Here is an 18,119-nt window from a genome sequence, read left to right as displayed (position 1 = left end):
GAAAGCTAAGTTTTCATAAAATATTTTAAAGGAAAACAAATTTCAAAATTTTTGTTACCGAGGGGACCAGGTCCTTTCAAAAAATACCTATTTTTTATGTAAAAAAAACTTTAGGGCAAAAATTCTCAAATCTCATATTCGATATCAAAATATAGTAACCGATTTTAGGTGGCTCAATATGTTTATAATTATTTTGTAAAGGGTCCCGATAACCCCGACCCTGATATGGATATTATAGTCAAAAAACAAAAAATTACCATTTTTGGAATTTTTCAACACTTTTTTGGGAATTGCTGATAATAAATTTCAAAATTCGTTTTTATTTTACCATTTTAAATAGAAAAATCTACATAACTGTAAAATTTAATTAAAAACTATTTATAAATAAAAATTTAATTTCAATTCAAAAAATTTTTATTTATGCAAAAATTCAATAAAAAAATATTTTTTGTCATATTTTTCAATAAATTCCATGAATTTTTAATTGTCAAAAGTTATAAATATTTTTGAAAAAAAAAAAATAAATATCTTGATCGAAATTGTATTATATCGCATCATAACATTTTTAATTCTATGTATAAATTTCAAAATAATCAAAAAAAAACCTTCTCCTGTAAAATTTGTGTTTTGTCGCTTACGATCATTTGGCGCTAAGGGCTCGATATGTACATATTAAACATTGGCTCATTTTATTTAAAAATTCTTATCGTTATATCTAAAGCCGTTTTATTTTCTGGAATAAAAGTTACCTTTTATCCAGGGATGACAAATGAAAAATTGTACTAATCAGTATTAAATATTGTACTTTTTCGGCACTTATTGTACCAAATTAAGTTTTCTTTTATATAAATAAAGAATTAACAGACAGCGTTCTAAATTGATTTTTCTTAAGATAAATATTTGTCAATTACAACTAAAACGTTGAAACCATATTTTTGAAATTTGAAAGGCCATATATTTCTTCGAAATCTGGTATAGAAATGGGTAAAAAGGGGGATCAACTGGCAAAATGAGTACCTTTTGTTTTAAAAATGTATCTCAGTAGTGAAAAATTAGATTTAAATCATTGAATACGTATTTTAACAACTTTGTAAGTTGTGAAAATACCTGCTGAAGAATATTTGAATCATAAATTATTTACTCAGATTTAACCACATTTAAAAACTACAGTTAAATGCATTTTACAGCGACTCTATAGAGTAAAACATAAACAAATAAAATACATTTTATTATAATGATAGTTTTACTGTTCTAATAAATATAATTATTAGAAAAAAGTTGTATAACACAGTACAACATTTTTCAGTTCATTGCTATGGGACTCAATTCTGACAATTGCACGTGAAAGTACCCCCGAAAATAAGAACTTCTGCATCATTAGTTTTGTCAAGTTGGTTGCCGTATTAATTTAATGGCCATACGAATTTTTTTCCTCAAGGTGGATTTTTATCACTTTTTCTATATTTTAGCACGGTTATATCTCGTATACCGTATGGAGTATCTCTTTTGTGACTGAAGCAAAGTTGTAGATATTGAATAGTAGAAAAAAAGTACGGAACATACCTACCCGAAAAAGGTGCATCCAGTGCCTTAAAAATCGCAAAAATACCCATTTTTTTAATTTGTTTACTAATTTTTCACCTTTTTTGCTCAATAGCTGGATTACAAATGCAATTATGGACTGATCGCCATGAAATTAGATCGAGTGATTTGTGTCTATATAAATGTTATTTATCATGAATTTTGCTTCTATACCTTAATTTTTAACAGATTTATTCACTTTAAAGTGATTTTCGGAAGCTGGTCTTATATGGGAGCTATGAATAATTATGGACCGATCATAATAAAACTTATTTGGAGCGAAATTTGTGTATATACATATATAAATTAAACATCATATAAGACACGCTTCCGAAAATCACTTTAAAGTGCATAAATCTGTAAAAAATTATACATACAAAATTCATGATAAATAACTTTTATATAGACACAAATCATACGACCTAATTTCATGGTGATCGGTCCATAACTGGATTTGTAATCCAGCTATTGAGCAAAAAAGGTGAAAAATTGGTTAAACAATTTAAAAAATGGGCATTTTGGCGATTTTTAAGGCACTGGATGCATCTTTTTCGGGTAGGTATGTTCCGCACTTTTTTGCTACTATTCAATATCTACAATTTTGCTTCAGCCACAAAAGAGATATTCCGTACGGTATACGAGATATAACCGTGCTAAAATATAGAAAAAGTGATAAAAATCCACCTTGAGGAAAAAAAATTCGTATGGCCATTAAATTAATACGGCAGCCAACTTGACAAAACTAATGATGCAGAAGTTCTTATTTTCGGGCTACTTTCACGTGCAATTGTCAGAATTGAGTCCCAAAATCATGTGTTGTACTGTGTAATCTTATTATAAACATTCTCTAATTTTGACATTATAATTAGCCTTAAACAAACAATTTTTAGTAAAAATATCTCATGTTAATTTTGTTGTCTTATTTTCGCTTTTTTCACAAGAAATTTTTTTAAATTTTGCCAACTCATCATCATGTTTAGATTTTCGTCGTAACTACTTGAACTTGCATTTGTGCAAAATTAATTTCTAAAGAAGAACACATGACGTGTGTGATATTTGAATTTTTTCACAGTCTCGTGATTAATTTTAATCATATTTGGCGAAATGCCAAACGTTTTTTTTTAAACGTATCCGAAATGAGCAAATATTTGTGTTTAATTATTTTAAATATTTTTTTTTTATATCCGCAAAATTGTTTTAATATATGAAAATATTTCAGAAAATTTCCACTACACCCTTGGCGAATATTAACGGTGCAACGCTTTGAACCCATGGAACGTTTGTGAATTAGCTTTGTGATGAGCATACAGGGAAACCTGAAATAAGCTATTAAATGTTTTTTATGCGAATAAAATATACTTAAAAAAACGAAAAATATGCCTTTAAAATTTTAAAAATATGCTTTATAAAACAAAATCTATAAAATTTGTTAACGTTCAAAAATTATTTTTTTTATTAAAAAAACAATACAATTGGTCTGTTCAATAACAAAAAACTATTACGAATTATCACAAATTGTTTATAAATTATCCAGTTTTTCAATACAAATTTAAAATTTTTGTATAAAAATTTCTAATAATTCGTAAATTTTCATATTGGAAACATTGAAATTTTTCATTAAATGAAATCGTTTTTTTTAAATTTTTTCTTTGAGAAGATTTCAAATCCATACATATTCAAATATTTTGTTGCTTTTTTGTTAAACTGAAAGAGTACAAAATTATTGGTAAAATTTTCGTTTTACAGTATAATTTCAGAGTATTTAGAACTAATTTGAGAAAATTTTTATCAGGACTGTCGCATAATCAACATAATTATGACTGCTCAAACTGTATTCGGGGTGACATTTGTATGAGGACTAGGATATTGCCCATTGACCGATATTGCCCATTTTCAATACCAAACAAACCTTATCAACAGAGGAAAATTTCTGCTCGCTAGTTCCTTTCGTTTGGACTGTATCGTGTTTTCAACAAGCAGAGGGACGGACACAACTAGATCGTCTTAGATTCGTATGAGGACCCAGTATATAGTAGGATGTGGTTCTGCGACAAATATTTTTAAATATTACAAAAGGAATAACAATATGAAAAAGAAAAGCTAAATTCGCAAGTAAAGAATCTAAAGAAATAAAACAATTATTCGCTGAAAAAAAATGGAATAATACAAAAAATATGCTCTAAAAAGGCAAAATATGCCATAAAAACTAATAACTCCTAAAAAATACTCTTAAGGACATAATATGCTCTTACAAATCGATGACAAAATTCTTAACATGTTTGCATGAATCCGGTTTCCCTGATGATGGATGAGGCACATTATTAATTGTCTGGTTATTTATACAAACTAATGTTGACATCAGCGATCGTTGGTTTTTTTCATATATGTACATAATGTTACGTTTTAACCTTTTCAAAACGTTAGGTTTATTTCCTTTAAACAAACCGGATACTTTTGATTGCAAATAAAAGCCGTTTAGTAGTTTGAAGATTGTAACAACTCTTTATTTATTTAAAATGTACAACAACAGAATTAAATAGTCACTCAATGTTTTTTTATACACGTTTATAAATTCTCAGAAATACAGACACTTTATAATGTATACGAATTCACTTGAAAAATACAGCACACAATACACTCAGTTGATGTTTATTCAAATAGCGTCTCTGATAAACTCACTCACGACTGCAACCTCTGCCACTATTTATAACACTGCATTACCATCTAGAAAGCTCTATTTCTACAATGTTCTTTAACTGAATATTCGAATTCGACAGCGTTGCCAACTTACGATCAATGGTCAACTGAAAGCTTTTATTTAATAATGCCCACAGATAGCACTGTTATTTGAAAGCGTTATGCTACTTTTAAACCAGCCCTTAAAATCGTTATATTTGAATTCAAGTACAATTTCGTAACAATAATTTATTGATTTGGCGATGTCAATTGGCCGCCTAATTCTTGTGATTTAACGCTACTGAACTATTTTCTATGGCTCCATTTGAAAGACCAGGTTTGCGTTACAAACGACAAACAACTGATGATCTGAAATAATAAAAAATAATCGTAGTGTTATTGCAAAATGTGGTTTAAAATTTTGTGAAAAGAGCAGATGTCTGCCAATATGTTAGAGGTGAACATTTGTGCGACATCATATTCCATTATTAATATAATGGAATTAGTTTTCAATAAATTTTATTTATTGCACTTCCTAACCTCATATTTACCATACCTGTTTATCTGTTCTTAGATTGCAGGATATTCTAAAAGGTGAAAGATAGGATCAAATATGGTCTGACTAAAATTATATCTTATATTAAACGTGATCCTAAAAATACGTTGAATTAATCTTATTTGCTTCAGCAGTTATATAGTTACAACATATCCGTAACGAATTCCATTTCAATAGCATTGTTTAGACAGTATCAGCTAGTTTTAAATATTAAAATTCCATAAATTTTCTTATTTTATTTAAAACTTATTTTTTTTATTATCATTTTAAAAACTGATTTAAAAAGCCACCAAAGAGGCTACCATCATCATTATAATTAAAGCTATTAAATAGATTCAATTTAGGTTTTGAAGTCGGAGCTATCGTTTCACCAACAGACCATAAATTTTGATTGGAATTGATGAAGGGATGTTCCATTAAGGCAGAGTTGCCAGTAAAAGCGCTCATGTCATAGAGAGTAGGTATTTGCGAATTACTCATGGACATCATGGGGGACATGGGGGTATTTGAACTCGGCATTGACATCACTGATGACTGAGCTGTTGACACTGGCGAAGTGGAGAATTCATCTGTACGCCTTAAGTTGTTTGAAGACATGTGTGAGGAGGAGGAGGGATTAATGTAGGAATTACCCCAGTGCATGGGATAAAACATGGACGAAGATGATGTAGAAGGCGAGCGTAGAAATAAAGGTGAAGTTGTAACTGGACGATAGTAAGTATTCGCTGATGGCCAGAAATGTGAATTGTAATAGTTCATTTTGCCATTGCGTTGATTCGGTTTTGAGGCTGATGCTGGAATGAATTATTTAATTAATAATTTTTATTATAAATATCTATTATTATTTATAGTGAACTAACGTTGTTTCAAGTTGGCTTTTAGTTTACCATTCTGTGTCGATTTTTTGTGTTTTATATTGCGTCGTTGCTTCTTAGCGGCGGCCTCTACAATATCTGCAAACATCAAGGTTGCCAGGATAGCAATTATAATCAAGAATTTTATTGAAACCATTATAAATTTATAAATAAATTTGATTTGATTAATGCGTTAGTTTTTTTATTAAGCGTGTTAGTTTTTCCAAACAAACTTGTAATTTGAAGTCGTTTTTACATTTAACTGTCTTTTATAATAATAAATTTTATTACTATTATTGCTTTTACAATTTAATTGCTAATAAAATCATTGAACTTCAATTAAATATTGGATTGGTTTCAAATATATTGAAGTGCCAATTTTATGATTAAATGTTGTTTGCAGCCAAATCTCTTGAGTTGTCAATTTCTTTTCTTCAAACCAATCAATCCCATAAGAAATACACAGGCGTGAGCGTGTAAGCCGTTTGACGTGAGCCAGATGAGCGTTTAGTTTTTAAGGGTTTTAAAAAAAGAGCGGTTAAAAACCGTTGCATAATTTAGGGCACTGATTATAGATAAGTATGCAATTAATATCAACATTTAAAATTATTAATAGGGGGGTCAGACGGCATGTATTGCTTATGTATTGGGACATGTATTCGATACATATGGAATTACATGTGTATGTCAAAATTCACGTTATACATACGATTCATAATTTCCACGATCAAACGTACATATGTAATTGCACGTGACATAACCTCTATTAGTTTATATGTTTGTTGTTTTTAACAATATATTTATTGAAAACATTTTTAAATCACAATACATATATTTAATGCAATGAAATTTATTTTGTTATGATTTTTCTTTACTATTTTTTGTTTTGTTTTTTTATTTTGCACTCACACAGTGTTGTATTTCAAAATACAACACTGTTATACACACGAAAATAGAACATGCTCTAATTGCAAAAAATGTCACGAGTAATACACATGTATTTTATATACACAAAGTTTCATATGGATCACACGGTATGTACATGTTTACATATGGAAAAATGTCCCAATACATGGCACAAAACACAAGCAATACATGCCGTCTGACTCCCCTTTAAGCTGTATAACATAGAATAGAATAGGGTTCGCAGTGTTTTTAGATAATTTTTGAAAACATTCTGGGAGAGAATAACTTGAACCAAATCAGTATGTTGTAGGTAGAGTGATCAAATATTCGACATATTTTTTTTGTCACTTTATGAATTGAGGTATAAATTACGCTTAAATAATTTTTTTTTTATTAAAACGAATTAAAAATCGTTTAGTTTTTTAAAAATTAATTTAACATAACTTTTAATTTATTCAAAATTTTTGACATACAAATTACACGGAGTTGTAAATCGAAAGAAAGAATATATATTAAAACTTACATTTATATAATACATACTAATAGTTAGTTGTATTTTTTAAAATAATTTTTCAAGAAGAGAATACAATTTAAATGATTTGAAGCATAGCTAAATACACATAGACCGGAAACTATCCTATCAAAGACCAAACTCAGTTGTCAAAAACCTAAGTGGTGAGAATGTATTAGTAAAAAAAAAACTATGTAAAAACAAAATCTACGCTCGTACACGTGATTATTTTGAGTAATTTTTTTATTCGAGTATTTTTTCTAGTTTCCGCTTTATGTATATTTCTCTATGATTTGAGGATAAACGATTCCTTAATTTATTTTTGATAAAAGAAGAAACAGAAATAACACGTTAACTTATATTTGAAGTGGGATTAACTGTTAAAATTGCATTATGTAAAAGATTTAAGAAAAAGAATAAACAGATTTTAAAAAGCCAGCTAATTATTTGTTGCTCGCTATGTTTTCTGACTTCCATTTGCCAAAGTTTGTTTACATAGGTTATTAAAAACAAGAGTTATAATGGTATTCCACCAGTTCATATGTCGAGTTATAAATCATACTCCACCAATTTACGATTTGATTTATAAATGGAACTCCACCCGTAGCAATGAGTTTTTATGGTCTCGAAAAGGGTTTATCCAAATTAAAAGACATGCGGTTGGTGTAAACTACGTAGAACAGGAAACTTTATACGAAGCTACATGACACACGCGCCAGAACGAGACGCAAAATTGTCGAAGGCAAAAAATCGAAAACGAGCCTGTTTGCCCATAAGAAATAAAGACAACAATAAAGGCAAGTTGTTAATCGACCCATACCTACTTTGCGAATGCGTCTTGGTCTTGGTCTTGATGTATAACTTATTAATTATTAAATGTAATCGCATAATATTAAAATAAATAAAAAAAATTATTCGATTTTGTCGAATAACTCGAAAACTTCCTTTTGCAAAAATCGGTTTAAAAACCCGAAAATTGGAAAAATACGGTTTTTGTATTTTGAGTATTATTCATACTCAAATTTTAATTTTATAAAAGGTTTATTAAACAAAATTTCCATACAAAATTCGTTTTATAAACCCGAGAAATCCCGGATTCGGGATTTCCGGGATTCGGGATTTGATTTTCAAACTAGTATGTTGTCATATTTTATTTTAGATTATTTTACAACAAATTTGTATGTATATATGTATATTCACAAAATATTTCGAATTTTACAAGATCGTTTCTTTTAATTTCTTAATTTAAAAAAAAAAATATTACAAATAAGCTAAAACTTTTTGAATTCGATTTTATCGTTTCTATAAAACGTTTCACATCGCATTCAAAATTGTACCTCTAATTATGTCTGTAATCGAGAGTACAAAAAATAAACATTATTTCAAAGTTTTTCCAATGACGCATAACAAAGCTAAGAAATTCGGATCGACAATGGGTCAATATAGGGAAACACGTTTAGCTATCCGATTTCTTAAGTAAGCGTTGCGTTTGATATATAACGTTCTGTATATATCAATTGAAATGTATTCCAAACCCAGCTAAGTAATTTGAATCTACATAATAATATCTGTTAAAACAATTTGCAGATTCTTGAAAAACGCAAAATACGACTCTTATGTTAAAATTCTGTTTTTGTGGAGTCCATAAATTACGGAAATACTTTTAGTTTATCTCGAAAATGGCTATCTAACTAAAACAAAAACCATGTTATAACATAAATTAATATATCTCATTCAGTTTTAAACCCACTTTAGTAAGCTTTTTCACAAACAAACTTATGATTTATTGAAGTTATAACTTTAAGTATGTCGCTATTTCTGGTTGGCGTCGAATTTCTCCGATGCCCATTAAAGAATTCCTTCGGCTAAAATATTTCAAAAACAGATATTGGTTTCTCTATAACTTTTAAACATACTATTCAATTATTCAAAAATACTATTGTCCAATTCACAATTGGTGTCGTAGTGTTGTATCGTTGTATGTCGTAATTTTTTATATTAATATTTTGTTTCGAAAAATTTATTTGAAAAATATTTATGACATACAATGCTACAACACTACGACATCAATTGTGAATTGGGCATATAAATGTGGAAAAATTTCGCAGATTTATTTAGTAAATTAATATAAAATAAATGTTTAATTTAAATGTTCCAATACAAATACATATCGTCGTTGTGCCAACAAGAAGTTTTTAGTTTTTAACAACTTTTCAAGAGCAACAAAATCAATGGAATAGTTTCGCAAATATAAGATCAGATAATAGAAAATTCTGAAAAATTTTACATGACACTTTTTGTCGGTACAACGACTATATTAAATAAGTATGTATGTTTATTAAAATAAATGTTTACTACAATCTAAATAAAATTTTATTCTAAACTTAAAGTAACACATATTTTTCGTAATGTGTTAACGGCTTCTTCAGAGCTTCGTGAGCCAATGACAAACATACTGGACTCTTTTTAAAAACGCCCTGAGCCTGCAGTACAGCATGAGGTGCACAGCGCCATGGATCGTTGGTATCATCTTGCCATTTCAACAGGCGTTTTTTTAACTCTTTTAACGTTGTTTTATATTTTGGCTTATCCACCAAATTGAAACGTTCCAATGAATCACTTTTAATATCATACAATTCCCATTCCGGACGTTGATAATACGAAAGTAAATTTTTATACCAGGCCAAGGGTTGATGATTTATTGTAGCATTTAATATCTGTTGGAATGTGGGGGAAGTGTAAAAATCTTGATCAATGGGAAAGTAGGACCAGTAATTAAGATTGTGTATAAGTTTAAAACGTCTAGTGCGTATCATACGCATGGGGTAGTTCATAGTAATTTCATGATAGTTATGAGAACCATAGACAGCATCATCTTCCAATGGTTGTGGTTCTTTCTTCAAAAGTGGCAATAGAGATTTTATATAGGGCTGTTGTGTTGAATTATCTTGATTTACTCCCAAGGCATCTAAAACAGTGGGATATATGTCTAACAAACTGGTCATGGCTGCTGTAGTTTGCAAATGCCTATCTTCGGTATTGGGTGAGGCCAAAATAAATGGTGATCTTATGCCATGTTCATAGAGATTTGTGCGTCCTAACGGAAATGGTGGCCCATTATCCGAGGTGAAAATAACTAGAGTATTTTCATCATAACCAAGATTTTGTAATTCTTTTAGTACCAAACCAACACCCTGATCCAAACGTGACATGGTCATATATTGAGCCGATAGTTCTTGACGCACAACATCAGTATCGGGCAAATATGCGGGTACTTGTAAATTACGCCAATCATAGTAGATTGGTTTCCAATCGGGTATACTACCCATACCTTCTTCACCCGAACCCCATCTTTCGCAAAACTCTCCATATTGTGGAGTTATATGGCCACATCTGTGTGGATCATGGAAGGCCACCATTAAAAAGAATGGTTTTTTATCGTTTTTAGCCTTTTGCAGAAATTCTCTCGTATATTTTTTAATATTGGTAATATTTCTACCAATTTGATTGATGGAGTGTTGTTCCTCAGTTTCTTCAAAATCAAATTTAAAATCACTATTAGAACCCACATGTTTCTTGCCAATAATACCGCTCATTACTGATCCTTTAGCGTTTTCCCTTAAAACATTTGGCAAAGATTTTACGCCCGGTATAACATTGAAATTGTGTACACCTTGATGCAAGCCATACATGCCATTGGCATGACTAGCCTGTCCAGTTAAAATCTGAGCACGACTTGGGGAACAGCTACTGACTGAAGTAAAGGCATTATTGAAAAGTAAACCCTTACGAGCCAAATTATCCAAATTTGGCGTCTGACAATATTTGTTCAAATAAGCTCCCATTTCAAAGCCGGCATCATCGGCCAGCAATAATAAAACATTTTTGATTTCTCCTCCTCTGCACAAAGTCAGCAATGTAGAAGAAATAAATAGTATTATCCACATACAATTCATGATTGTTTAGGTTCTTGTTTATCAAAAAAAAACACATTAAATATAAAATTAAATACGAAGTAAATAAAGTTTATTATGTATCTTACTTTTATTGCTTTAGTTTTCTTATTAATCCATTCTCCTTCGCCTTTGAAATAAAACTGACTTGACTTTTACATTCTAATCTTATTTTTAAGTAGACTTTCTTCAATAGTAACCAGCACTAAGAAAGAGTGCGGTTTAAGCAGTTTTTGTTTTTGATAAACAAAAACAAAACTCTCCTGCAGTTTGTTCTCATTTCGTTCATTGTATCTTTTGATCTTTTATTGTGTATTTTTTTGTTCTTCTTTATTGTATTCTATACGAAACGTAGCGTTTTGAAATTGTATTGAGACTGTCCAACATTAACCAGTTTTATTATAAGATATTTACTGATGTGTCCTAATTATGGCACCTAGTCAAATCGTGTGATAAAATTAGGAATGTAAATACCGATTCGAAATGGTAACGGGTAACGGTAAAAGGTAACGGGTAACGCTATTTTATTGGTAATGGTAATTGCAGTTATTTCGGTAACGGTAGCTTAGCAATAAAGTTATTTGCTGTTATTTTGATAACGATATTTTAATGATAACGGTAATTTCATTATTAATACAATTTACAAAAATTAAAAATTACTACTATCTTTATATCTGTGGAGTTTGGACAAAACATCTTAAGTCGAGATAAGAAAATATTTTAGTTTTTTTTAATATCTTAGTTTTACACTAATCTGCTTCTTCTTACGAATATTAGTTTCTGAGATATCATAAAAAAGCAAATCAACTTATTCGCTAAAACTGTTGAATTTATCGATAATTATTTTATTATTTATCCTTTGTATAATTCTTTGAGACAAATAATAAAGTTCTTCAAGGACAAATAATAAAATATTGATCGATAAATTCAACAGTTTTTGCACTCTCCTGAAAAATTTGAAAATTCCACTTAAGTTGTTTTGTCAAAAGTTCACAGATATTTTATTATATTTTAAATTTTGTAGATTTAAATTAAAACTCAATTATTGAAATCAAAAATATGTATTTTTAAAATTTAATTTATTTATATAATAACGGTAACGGTATTTACGATTATATCGGTAATCGATCGTATATGATCGTACTAGTTAAAGCTATTGAAAGCTTTTACCAGAAACAAATCTTAGATTAGGTATCATAAAAACAAGCTTTCACTTCAGTTTACTTCCAATTTAAAATGAGGAACCGGAGAAAAAAAGGTACGTTTTTGAAAATTTTGGTATATTAATTTTTTCTAGAAGATTTCAACCCAAATATTATAAAAATACCAAAAAATCAATTTGTAAAAAAATTCGAAAAAGTACCCTTTGTTCTGCGGCTCCCCTTAATGAAAATATTGTACTTCACTGAAATCTCTAAAGTTCAATTAATTTTATCTCAGTTTGTGTTCGCTGTTTCTATTGTTCTCTTCACACAGTGCACAGTGGTTTAAAAACGTTTTTTTTTTTTTTTAAATAATTCGGTATCTCGGGAACTATTGGAGATTTTTTTTTACGAAATTTCACATGGTTGGATCTGAGTTTAAGAGATATTTAGGTTTATTGATTTTTTTTTAATTTAGCTCGATCTTTTTGTGGTTTTTTAGATATGGCGGACCTACGTAGGGTCGAAATTAATTTTTAAAATATCTGCTATATGGACGATTCTAAATAAAATAAAAAAACTTGTTAACAGTTATCTCGTCCCTATAAAAAGTTATCCCTATCATGCCTTCAACAGATATATGGACGAACATTGCTAGATCGTAGTTATAAGTACCCGAAATATATTTATTTCATGTCAAGTGAACCAACTTTTGTCTTTTTGTCCAAATCGATGTCTTCCGATTTCGGGGATAAATTTGCACCAAGTTAAGTTCTATTGGATAGTAACTCAGACAAAATTTTTTAACAAGATCGGTGGAGAACTCTCTGAGTTAGAGGCTGTTAAAAATTTTACATTTTGGCCAAGCAGGTGTTTTTTCTCATCCATGTAACTTATTACCTATTGTTCTTAGCAAAATGTGTAACAAATTTTTGTTCCCGATCGGAAGACATCGATTTCAAAAGTTGGTTCACTTAACATGAAATCTCCCATATACTTGATTACAAACGGAATGATAAAATCAATAAAACTCCAATTTGTTGGAGGTGGCTTTAAAAATAATGTACAATGTCTTAAGACTGGTGTTTACTATACCAACAACTCTCATTGGCGTATATACTCTATATACAGAGCGTCCTTAAAAAATAACATATTTATCCTTTGATCCAGCTCATCAAATAATGACGGCAGATCAAACAACTTTCACTAAATTGAAAGTATAGTTTTTTTGAGAAGACCCTTAGTTGGGAACATCGACACCTTATTTTTCCTTTATACGGGGCCACCCTGATATGCATACTTCTTTTAAATCTAGAACTAATGATTTCAGTTCCATATAATAATATATTATTTAATAATTATACCCTACTCCAGTATAGTGGGGAGGTTATATTGCGTTTGTTTTGAAGTATGTAACACCCAAAAATATTAGTCTAACATCCACTTTAAAGTAAACCAGTCGACTCAGAATCACTATGATTTGGCACATACATTTTTTTCGGTCCAAGGGCGATGTCTATTGAAATTGAATGAAATCGATGCATTATTTCACCTAACCCCCATAAAAATGTCCTCACGAATTAGGACTTTATTTATAATAAATATCTGATTTATATTGGTATCTACACAGATTTCTCCACATATACATTCTATATAAACGATACATAAGGCCCTTTTCCGAAAATCACAAAATAATATTTGTATTTACATAAAATTCAACATTAAAAATAAAAAGAAATCACGGGACTTAATTTCATGGCGATCAGTTCATAATTGGACATAGCTCCAATATAAGACCCTCTTCCGAAAATCATTTTAACGAGCATAAATCTCATACAAATTTTGATATCCACAGAAAATAAGTTCCATAGAGAAATAAATCACCGGTCTAAATTTCATCAAGATTGCTCCATTACTAGTCATTGCTCCCATATTAGGACCATTTCCGAAAATCACTCACGAATAATAAATTATGAAAATTTTAAACGAAATCTAGGATCCAGAGGGGATGTAAAAAATAAAATGCCCCAAAAGCAAAAAGTTTTTGTATGAAAAAAGGTAAAATAAATTTTAATTTATTCAACACCCCCACCCCACCAAATGGTTCACCAGGATCCGCACTGGTGTAGGGTATTACATGATCGGGCTTGACCAACTTGTTTTTCTTTTGCAAAGTGGACATAAAAGTTAATATAAAACAATCACACTGAAAGTTGTTTTTAAAACAGAAGCAAACAAATTATGAAAGTTTACATCTATTTAGTAGTTATTTATGTGGCCATAGGTCAGATCCTAACTGTAAGAATGGTTAATTATTTTATTTTTTAAAGATCGAAACACTTAGCATTTGTTTAAATTTTAGGCAACACCAAGAGAACTCCGAGACGCTGAAATAGAATTAAATGGTATCTTTGAATATTTAGAAAAAATCAGACCATTGAGTCTTATGTAAGTAATATCAGTATTTAAAAGATACAAGTAGTTTTTAATATTGAATGTATTAATTTTTCAAGGGTCGATACAATGATGGATGTCGAATTAACTACCACTGGTATGAAATATCGCGCTAATCTTGTAATAAACCATTTTCTGTTGAGAGCATGTACCATAGAGCTTAGCACTACATATATCAGTACAACTGAATTAAAAATTGATTGTACTGGCGATATACAATTTTTCGAATCATTTTATAGGCCTTTAATGTATGTATAATTAAAAATTTCATACACATTTTTTGGAACCTATATTCTTTTTGTTGGATCTTTATTTGAAGACATGTTGATTTCGCTAAGTCTATGTGGCAGCATATCCACATTGGGTTAGACTCTAACATGTCAGTGTGAAAATCTATTTTCGTAACCAAATTTTAAAATTCGACAATTTTATTTGTTGATATTGCAGTTTAGATCAGATATAAAAATGGAGTTAAACATGTTTTCATCCTCAGTCACCATTTGAATGATCTTCTGGCATAATTCTAAGCGAATCGGAATAGAAAAAGCACCAAATCTTGATTTTCGATATTATTTAATAATATATAGCGACATAAAGAATGCAAACTAAAAAGGGTCATCTATAAATATTTTTAGTGACTCCTGCTACGATTTCCATCCAATGCTTTAGTAGTTACTCATATGCAAATATTAATCTATAAGTCGAAGACACACCCATAGCGCTGATTAAATTTGGAAAATGTAGAAAGTGAAAACACGTCAAACAAAAATATTAATTTTATTGGGTTTTTTAGTTTATGACTTAAAAAATGCAGGACTTTTTCAAGTTTTTAGGTTTTGTTTTGAAACATTTATTCAAAGTATTGTCCATATATGTTGTGCTTCAGCGATACTTTTTTCAAATTAAAGAAAATTCGACATTTTCGAAGCAAAAAAACACTTTGTGGTTTACGCTATAATCTTCAATGTACTCTTCAAAATGACATATAAGTTATACATAAATTAGTTAATCAATTTATGTATCCTAAACTCAAATCTGTAAAAAAAAAAATACTTTCATTTCCGTTTTAGCCTAAATCGTGTTTATGTACCAAAAACATGAATGTTTCTTATGATTATGGTACATAAACCAGACAAGCCACATTTCGTTACTTCAAATGGCATTTAATCGCTCTAAGGAAAACATGTAAAAATATTCAGACGCGAAAAAAAAATTCTGCTGTGCCAAATCTTGTATACCCACCATCTATATGTGAGGGATAGGGTCAATTATGGACCGATCCTCACAAAAGTTGTTAAAAGATTTCGGTTCATATAAAACTTGTTTATGTCATATTTCATATCGATATTAATAATTATAAGATAATAATGAATTTTCAAGTAATTTTCCGATTTTCGCCATACTTTACAGTATAATTTCAGAATACTTATATTTGAATGGAGACTAGGTGAAATCATGGATTGTTTGCGCCCATCGTGTTTTCAACAGATAGATGGACGGACATATGTAGCTTGATCGTCTTAGAATTTCATAAGGACCCAGAATACATATATGTATATACTTTTATGAGTATGCGATGAATATTTCGATGTCTTACAAACGGAATGACAAAATCCATATACCCCCTATTTTTTATGTTAAGCGTCAAGCTACATAATTCGACAAAACGTTCCAAAGGTCATTTTAAATTCATGCAAACTAATTTGTTAATTTTTAGACTTTTATATTTTTTTGTCTCTTCGTTTAAGCCCTATCATGTTTTAATTATTTTGAGAAGTCGGACGGACATTTTATTCTAATATTTATTTAGCTGGACCGATTTTGATCAACAGATGCCTTCAATCGAGAAATGGTCCCGAAATATGTTTCTAAGACAATAACAAAATCAATATTCCCATAACTTTTTGGTGGTGGGTATAAAAATAATGTGAAACGTCTTAAATCATGTGCTTAATATACAAACTGCTCTCCACAGATTATTACAGATAAGCCACAAATGACAGTTGTCAAACAAATAATATTGAACTCTATGGTTATTCTTTGGTTCTACATCAATTTTTCAATGGCTGTGGTTTGCAGAACGAGAGAAAAATAACATTTTCAATAGGTACCGAGTGTGATATATGTATATTTGTCCCTCTTTCCAAACCACAACATTTGTAAATTTTCATTTATTTGTTTTTTATTGCCATATTACTGAAACCAGCTGATTCATATCTGTATAATTTGTGCGGCATTCTTTGTCATATAGAGTGTCCAAACTATATAATTTGCTTTTTATTGTAAAAAAATATAACAGACCCTTTCATTTGACCAGTTTGTTTCATATGCATGCTTCTTTTAAAACTAGAACTAATGATTTCAGTTCCATATAATAGTATATTATTTATTAATTTTTTTTGTAGCGAAATGGGCAGATAAAATAATATAAAAGTAACGAACTTGGGAATTACATTGAAACGTGCGAAATATTTTGAAACTTAAGCAATACAATTATGAAAGTTTACATCTATTTAGTAATGATTTATGTGGTCATAGGTCAGGTGTCAACAGTAAGAATAGTTTATCATTTTATTATTTAAATAACGAAGCACTTAGCATTCGTTTAAATTTTAGGCAACACCAGAACAACTCCTACAAGCTGAAATGGAATTAAAGGGCATATTTGAATACCTAGCACAAACCAGAGAATTGAGTCTTATGTAAGTAATATCAGTTTTTATAATATACAATTAGTTTTTAATGTTGAATTTGTTAATTTTTTAAGTGTCGAGAAAATGATAGACGTGGAAATATCTTTCACTGGTGTGAAATTTCGCGCAAATCTTATAATTAACCATCTGCTCTTTAGAACCTGTACCATAGAACTTAACATTACATACTTCGGTAAAACTAATTTAAAAATTGATTGTTCTGGCGATCTGAAATTTTTCGATTCATTTTATAGGCCTTTAATGTATATTTAAAAATTTTATAAAAAAAATTTTGTATATCAATTACATTAATTAATTAAATTTTTAATAAAGCTAATTTAATATACGTGATCATCATTTTTAATTTATTTTTGAAATTTTAATGGTTATTAAAATTAATATGATATTTTAAAATTACATGCAATTCTGGAGTTCTTGAAAGGATGTTGGCAAAAGTGTCAAGTTCTGAGAGGGTTTTTGGCAAAATGGGGCAGAGGCATGCATAATCACTATATGGGAAATATGTATGCAATAAAGATGTAAATGTGATAGTCACATGATGTTTATGGAATTCCAGAATTGATTTTGTGAGAATTTTTAAAAATTTTTCAAACAAATTCACATTGAAAATTTTGAAGTTTTATGAGGGATTTTCGCCAAATACAATGGTACTCTAGATTTAAAGATATCATATTACTTTTAATAACCAATAAAATTTCTTAAATAAATTTAAAATATGTATATGTTTTTTTTGATAACTTCTATTTAAGTATGTTTGTGTCGTTACGTCAAA

The 18,119-nt window shown here is 29.4% G+C and overlaps 2 protein-coding genes and 2 long non-coding RNA genes across 4 annotated transcripts; 2 read left to right on the top strand and 2 right to left on the bottom strand.

Annotated features, from left to right (window-relative positions):
* Positions 1 to 5,067: 5,067 nt before the first annotated feature.
* Positions 5,068 to 5,906, bottom strand: LOC135955816 (uncharacterized). Its single transcript, XM_065506181.1, has 2 exons — positions 5,674 to 5,906; positions 5,068 to 5,607 (listed from the first exon to the last, which is right to left on the bottom strand). The coding sequence occupies exons 1-2, from the start codon at positions 5,822 to 5,824 to the stop codon at positions 5,075 to 5,077; spliced, it is 684 nt and encodes a 227-aa protein (XP_065362253.1). The 5' UTR covers positions 5,825 to 5,906; the 3' UTR covers positions 5,068 to 5,074.
* Positions 5,907 to 9,174: 3,268 nt separating this feature from the next.
* Positions 9,175 to 11,327, bottom strand: Sgsh (N-sulfoglucosamine sulfohydrolase). The gene is made up of 2 exons (XM_065515566.1): positions 11,127 to 11,327; positions 9,175 to 11,053 (listed from the first exon to the last, which is right to left on the bottom strand). The coding sequence occupies exon 2, from the start codon at positions 11,038 to 11,040 to the stop codon at positions 9,469 to 9,471; it is 1,572 nt and encodes a 523-aa protein (XP_065371638.1). The 5' UTR covers positions 11,041 to 11,053; positions 11,127 to 11,327; the 3' UTR covers positions 9,175 to 9,468.
* A 3,070-nt stretch (positions 11,328 to 14,397) lies between these two features.
* Positions 14,398 to 14,923, top strand: LOC135963211 (uncharacterized). The gene is made up of 3 exons (XR_010576838.1): positions 14,398 to 14,477; positions 14,542 to 14,627; positions 14,693 to 14,923. It is a non-coding gene; the product is annotated as an uncharacterized LOC135963211 (long non-coding RNA).
* A 2,130-nt stretch (positions 14,924 to 17,053) lies between these two features.
* LOC135963188 (uncharacterized) lies at positions 17,054 to 17,640 on the top strand. Its single transcript, XR_010576832.1, has 3 exons — positions 17,054 to 17,185; positions 17,250 to 17,335; positions 17,401 to 17,640. It is a non-coding gene; the product is annotated as an uncharacterized LOC135963188 (long non-coding RNA).
* The last annotated feature ends 479 nt before the right edge of the window (positions 17,641 to 18,119 follow it).

Source organism: Calliphora vicina, chromosome 1 (genome assembly GCF_958450345.1).
Source record: "Calliphora vicina chromosome 1, idCalVici1.1, whole genome shotgun sequence".
Classification (NCBI taxonomy): Eukaryota; Metazoa; Arthropoda; class Insecta; order Diptera; family Calliphoridae; genus Calliphora; species Calliphora vicina.
The sequence above is the reverse complement of the archived record's forward strand: the minus strand, read 5'-3'. Positions and strand labels throughout refer to the sequence as shown.

Bases quoted from the DNA above. Each gene is read 5' to 3' on its own strand.
- Sgsh (XM_065515566.1), bottom strand. From the start codon at position 11,040: ATGAATTGTATGTGGATAATACTATTTATTTCTTCTACATTGCTGACT.
- LOC135955816 (XM_065506181.1), bottom strand. From the start codon at position 5,824: ATGGTTTCAATAAAATTCTTGATTATAATTGCTATCCTGGCAACCTTG. The intron at 5,608-5,673 runs GTTAGTTCACTA...AATTCATTCCAG, and splicing joins AAAAGCCAACTTGAAACAAC to CATCAGCCTCAAAACCGAAT.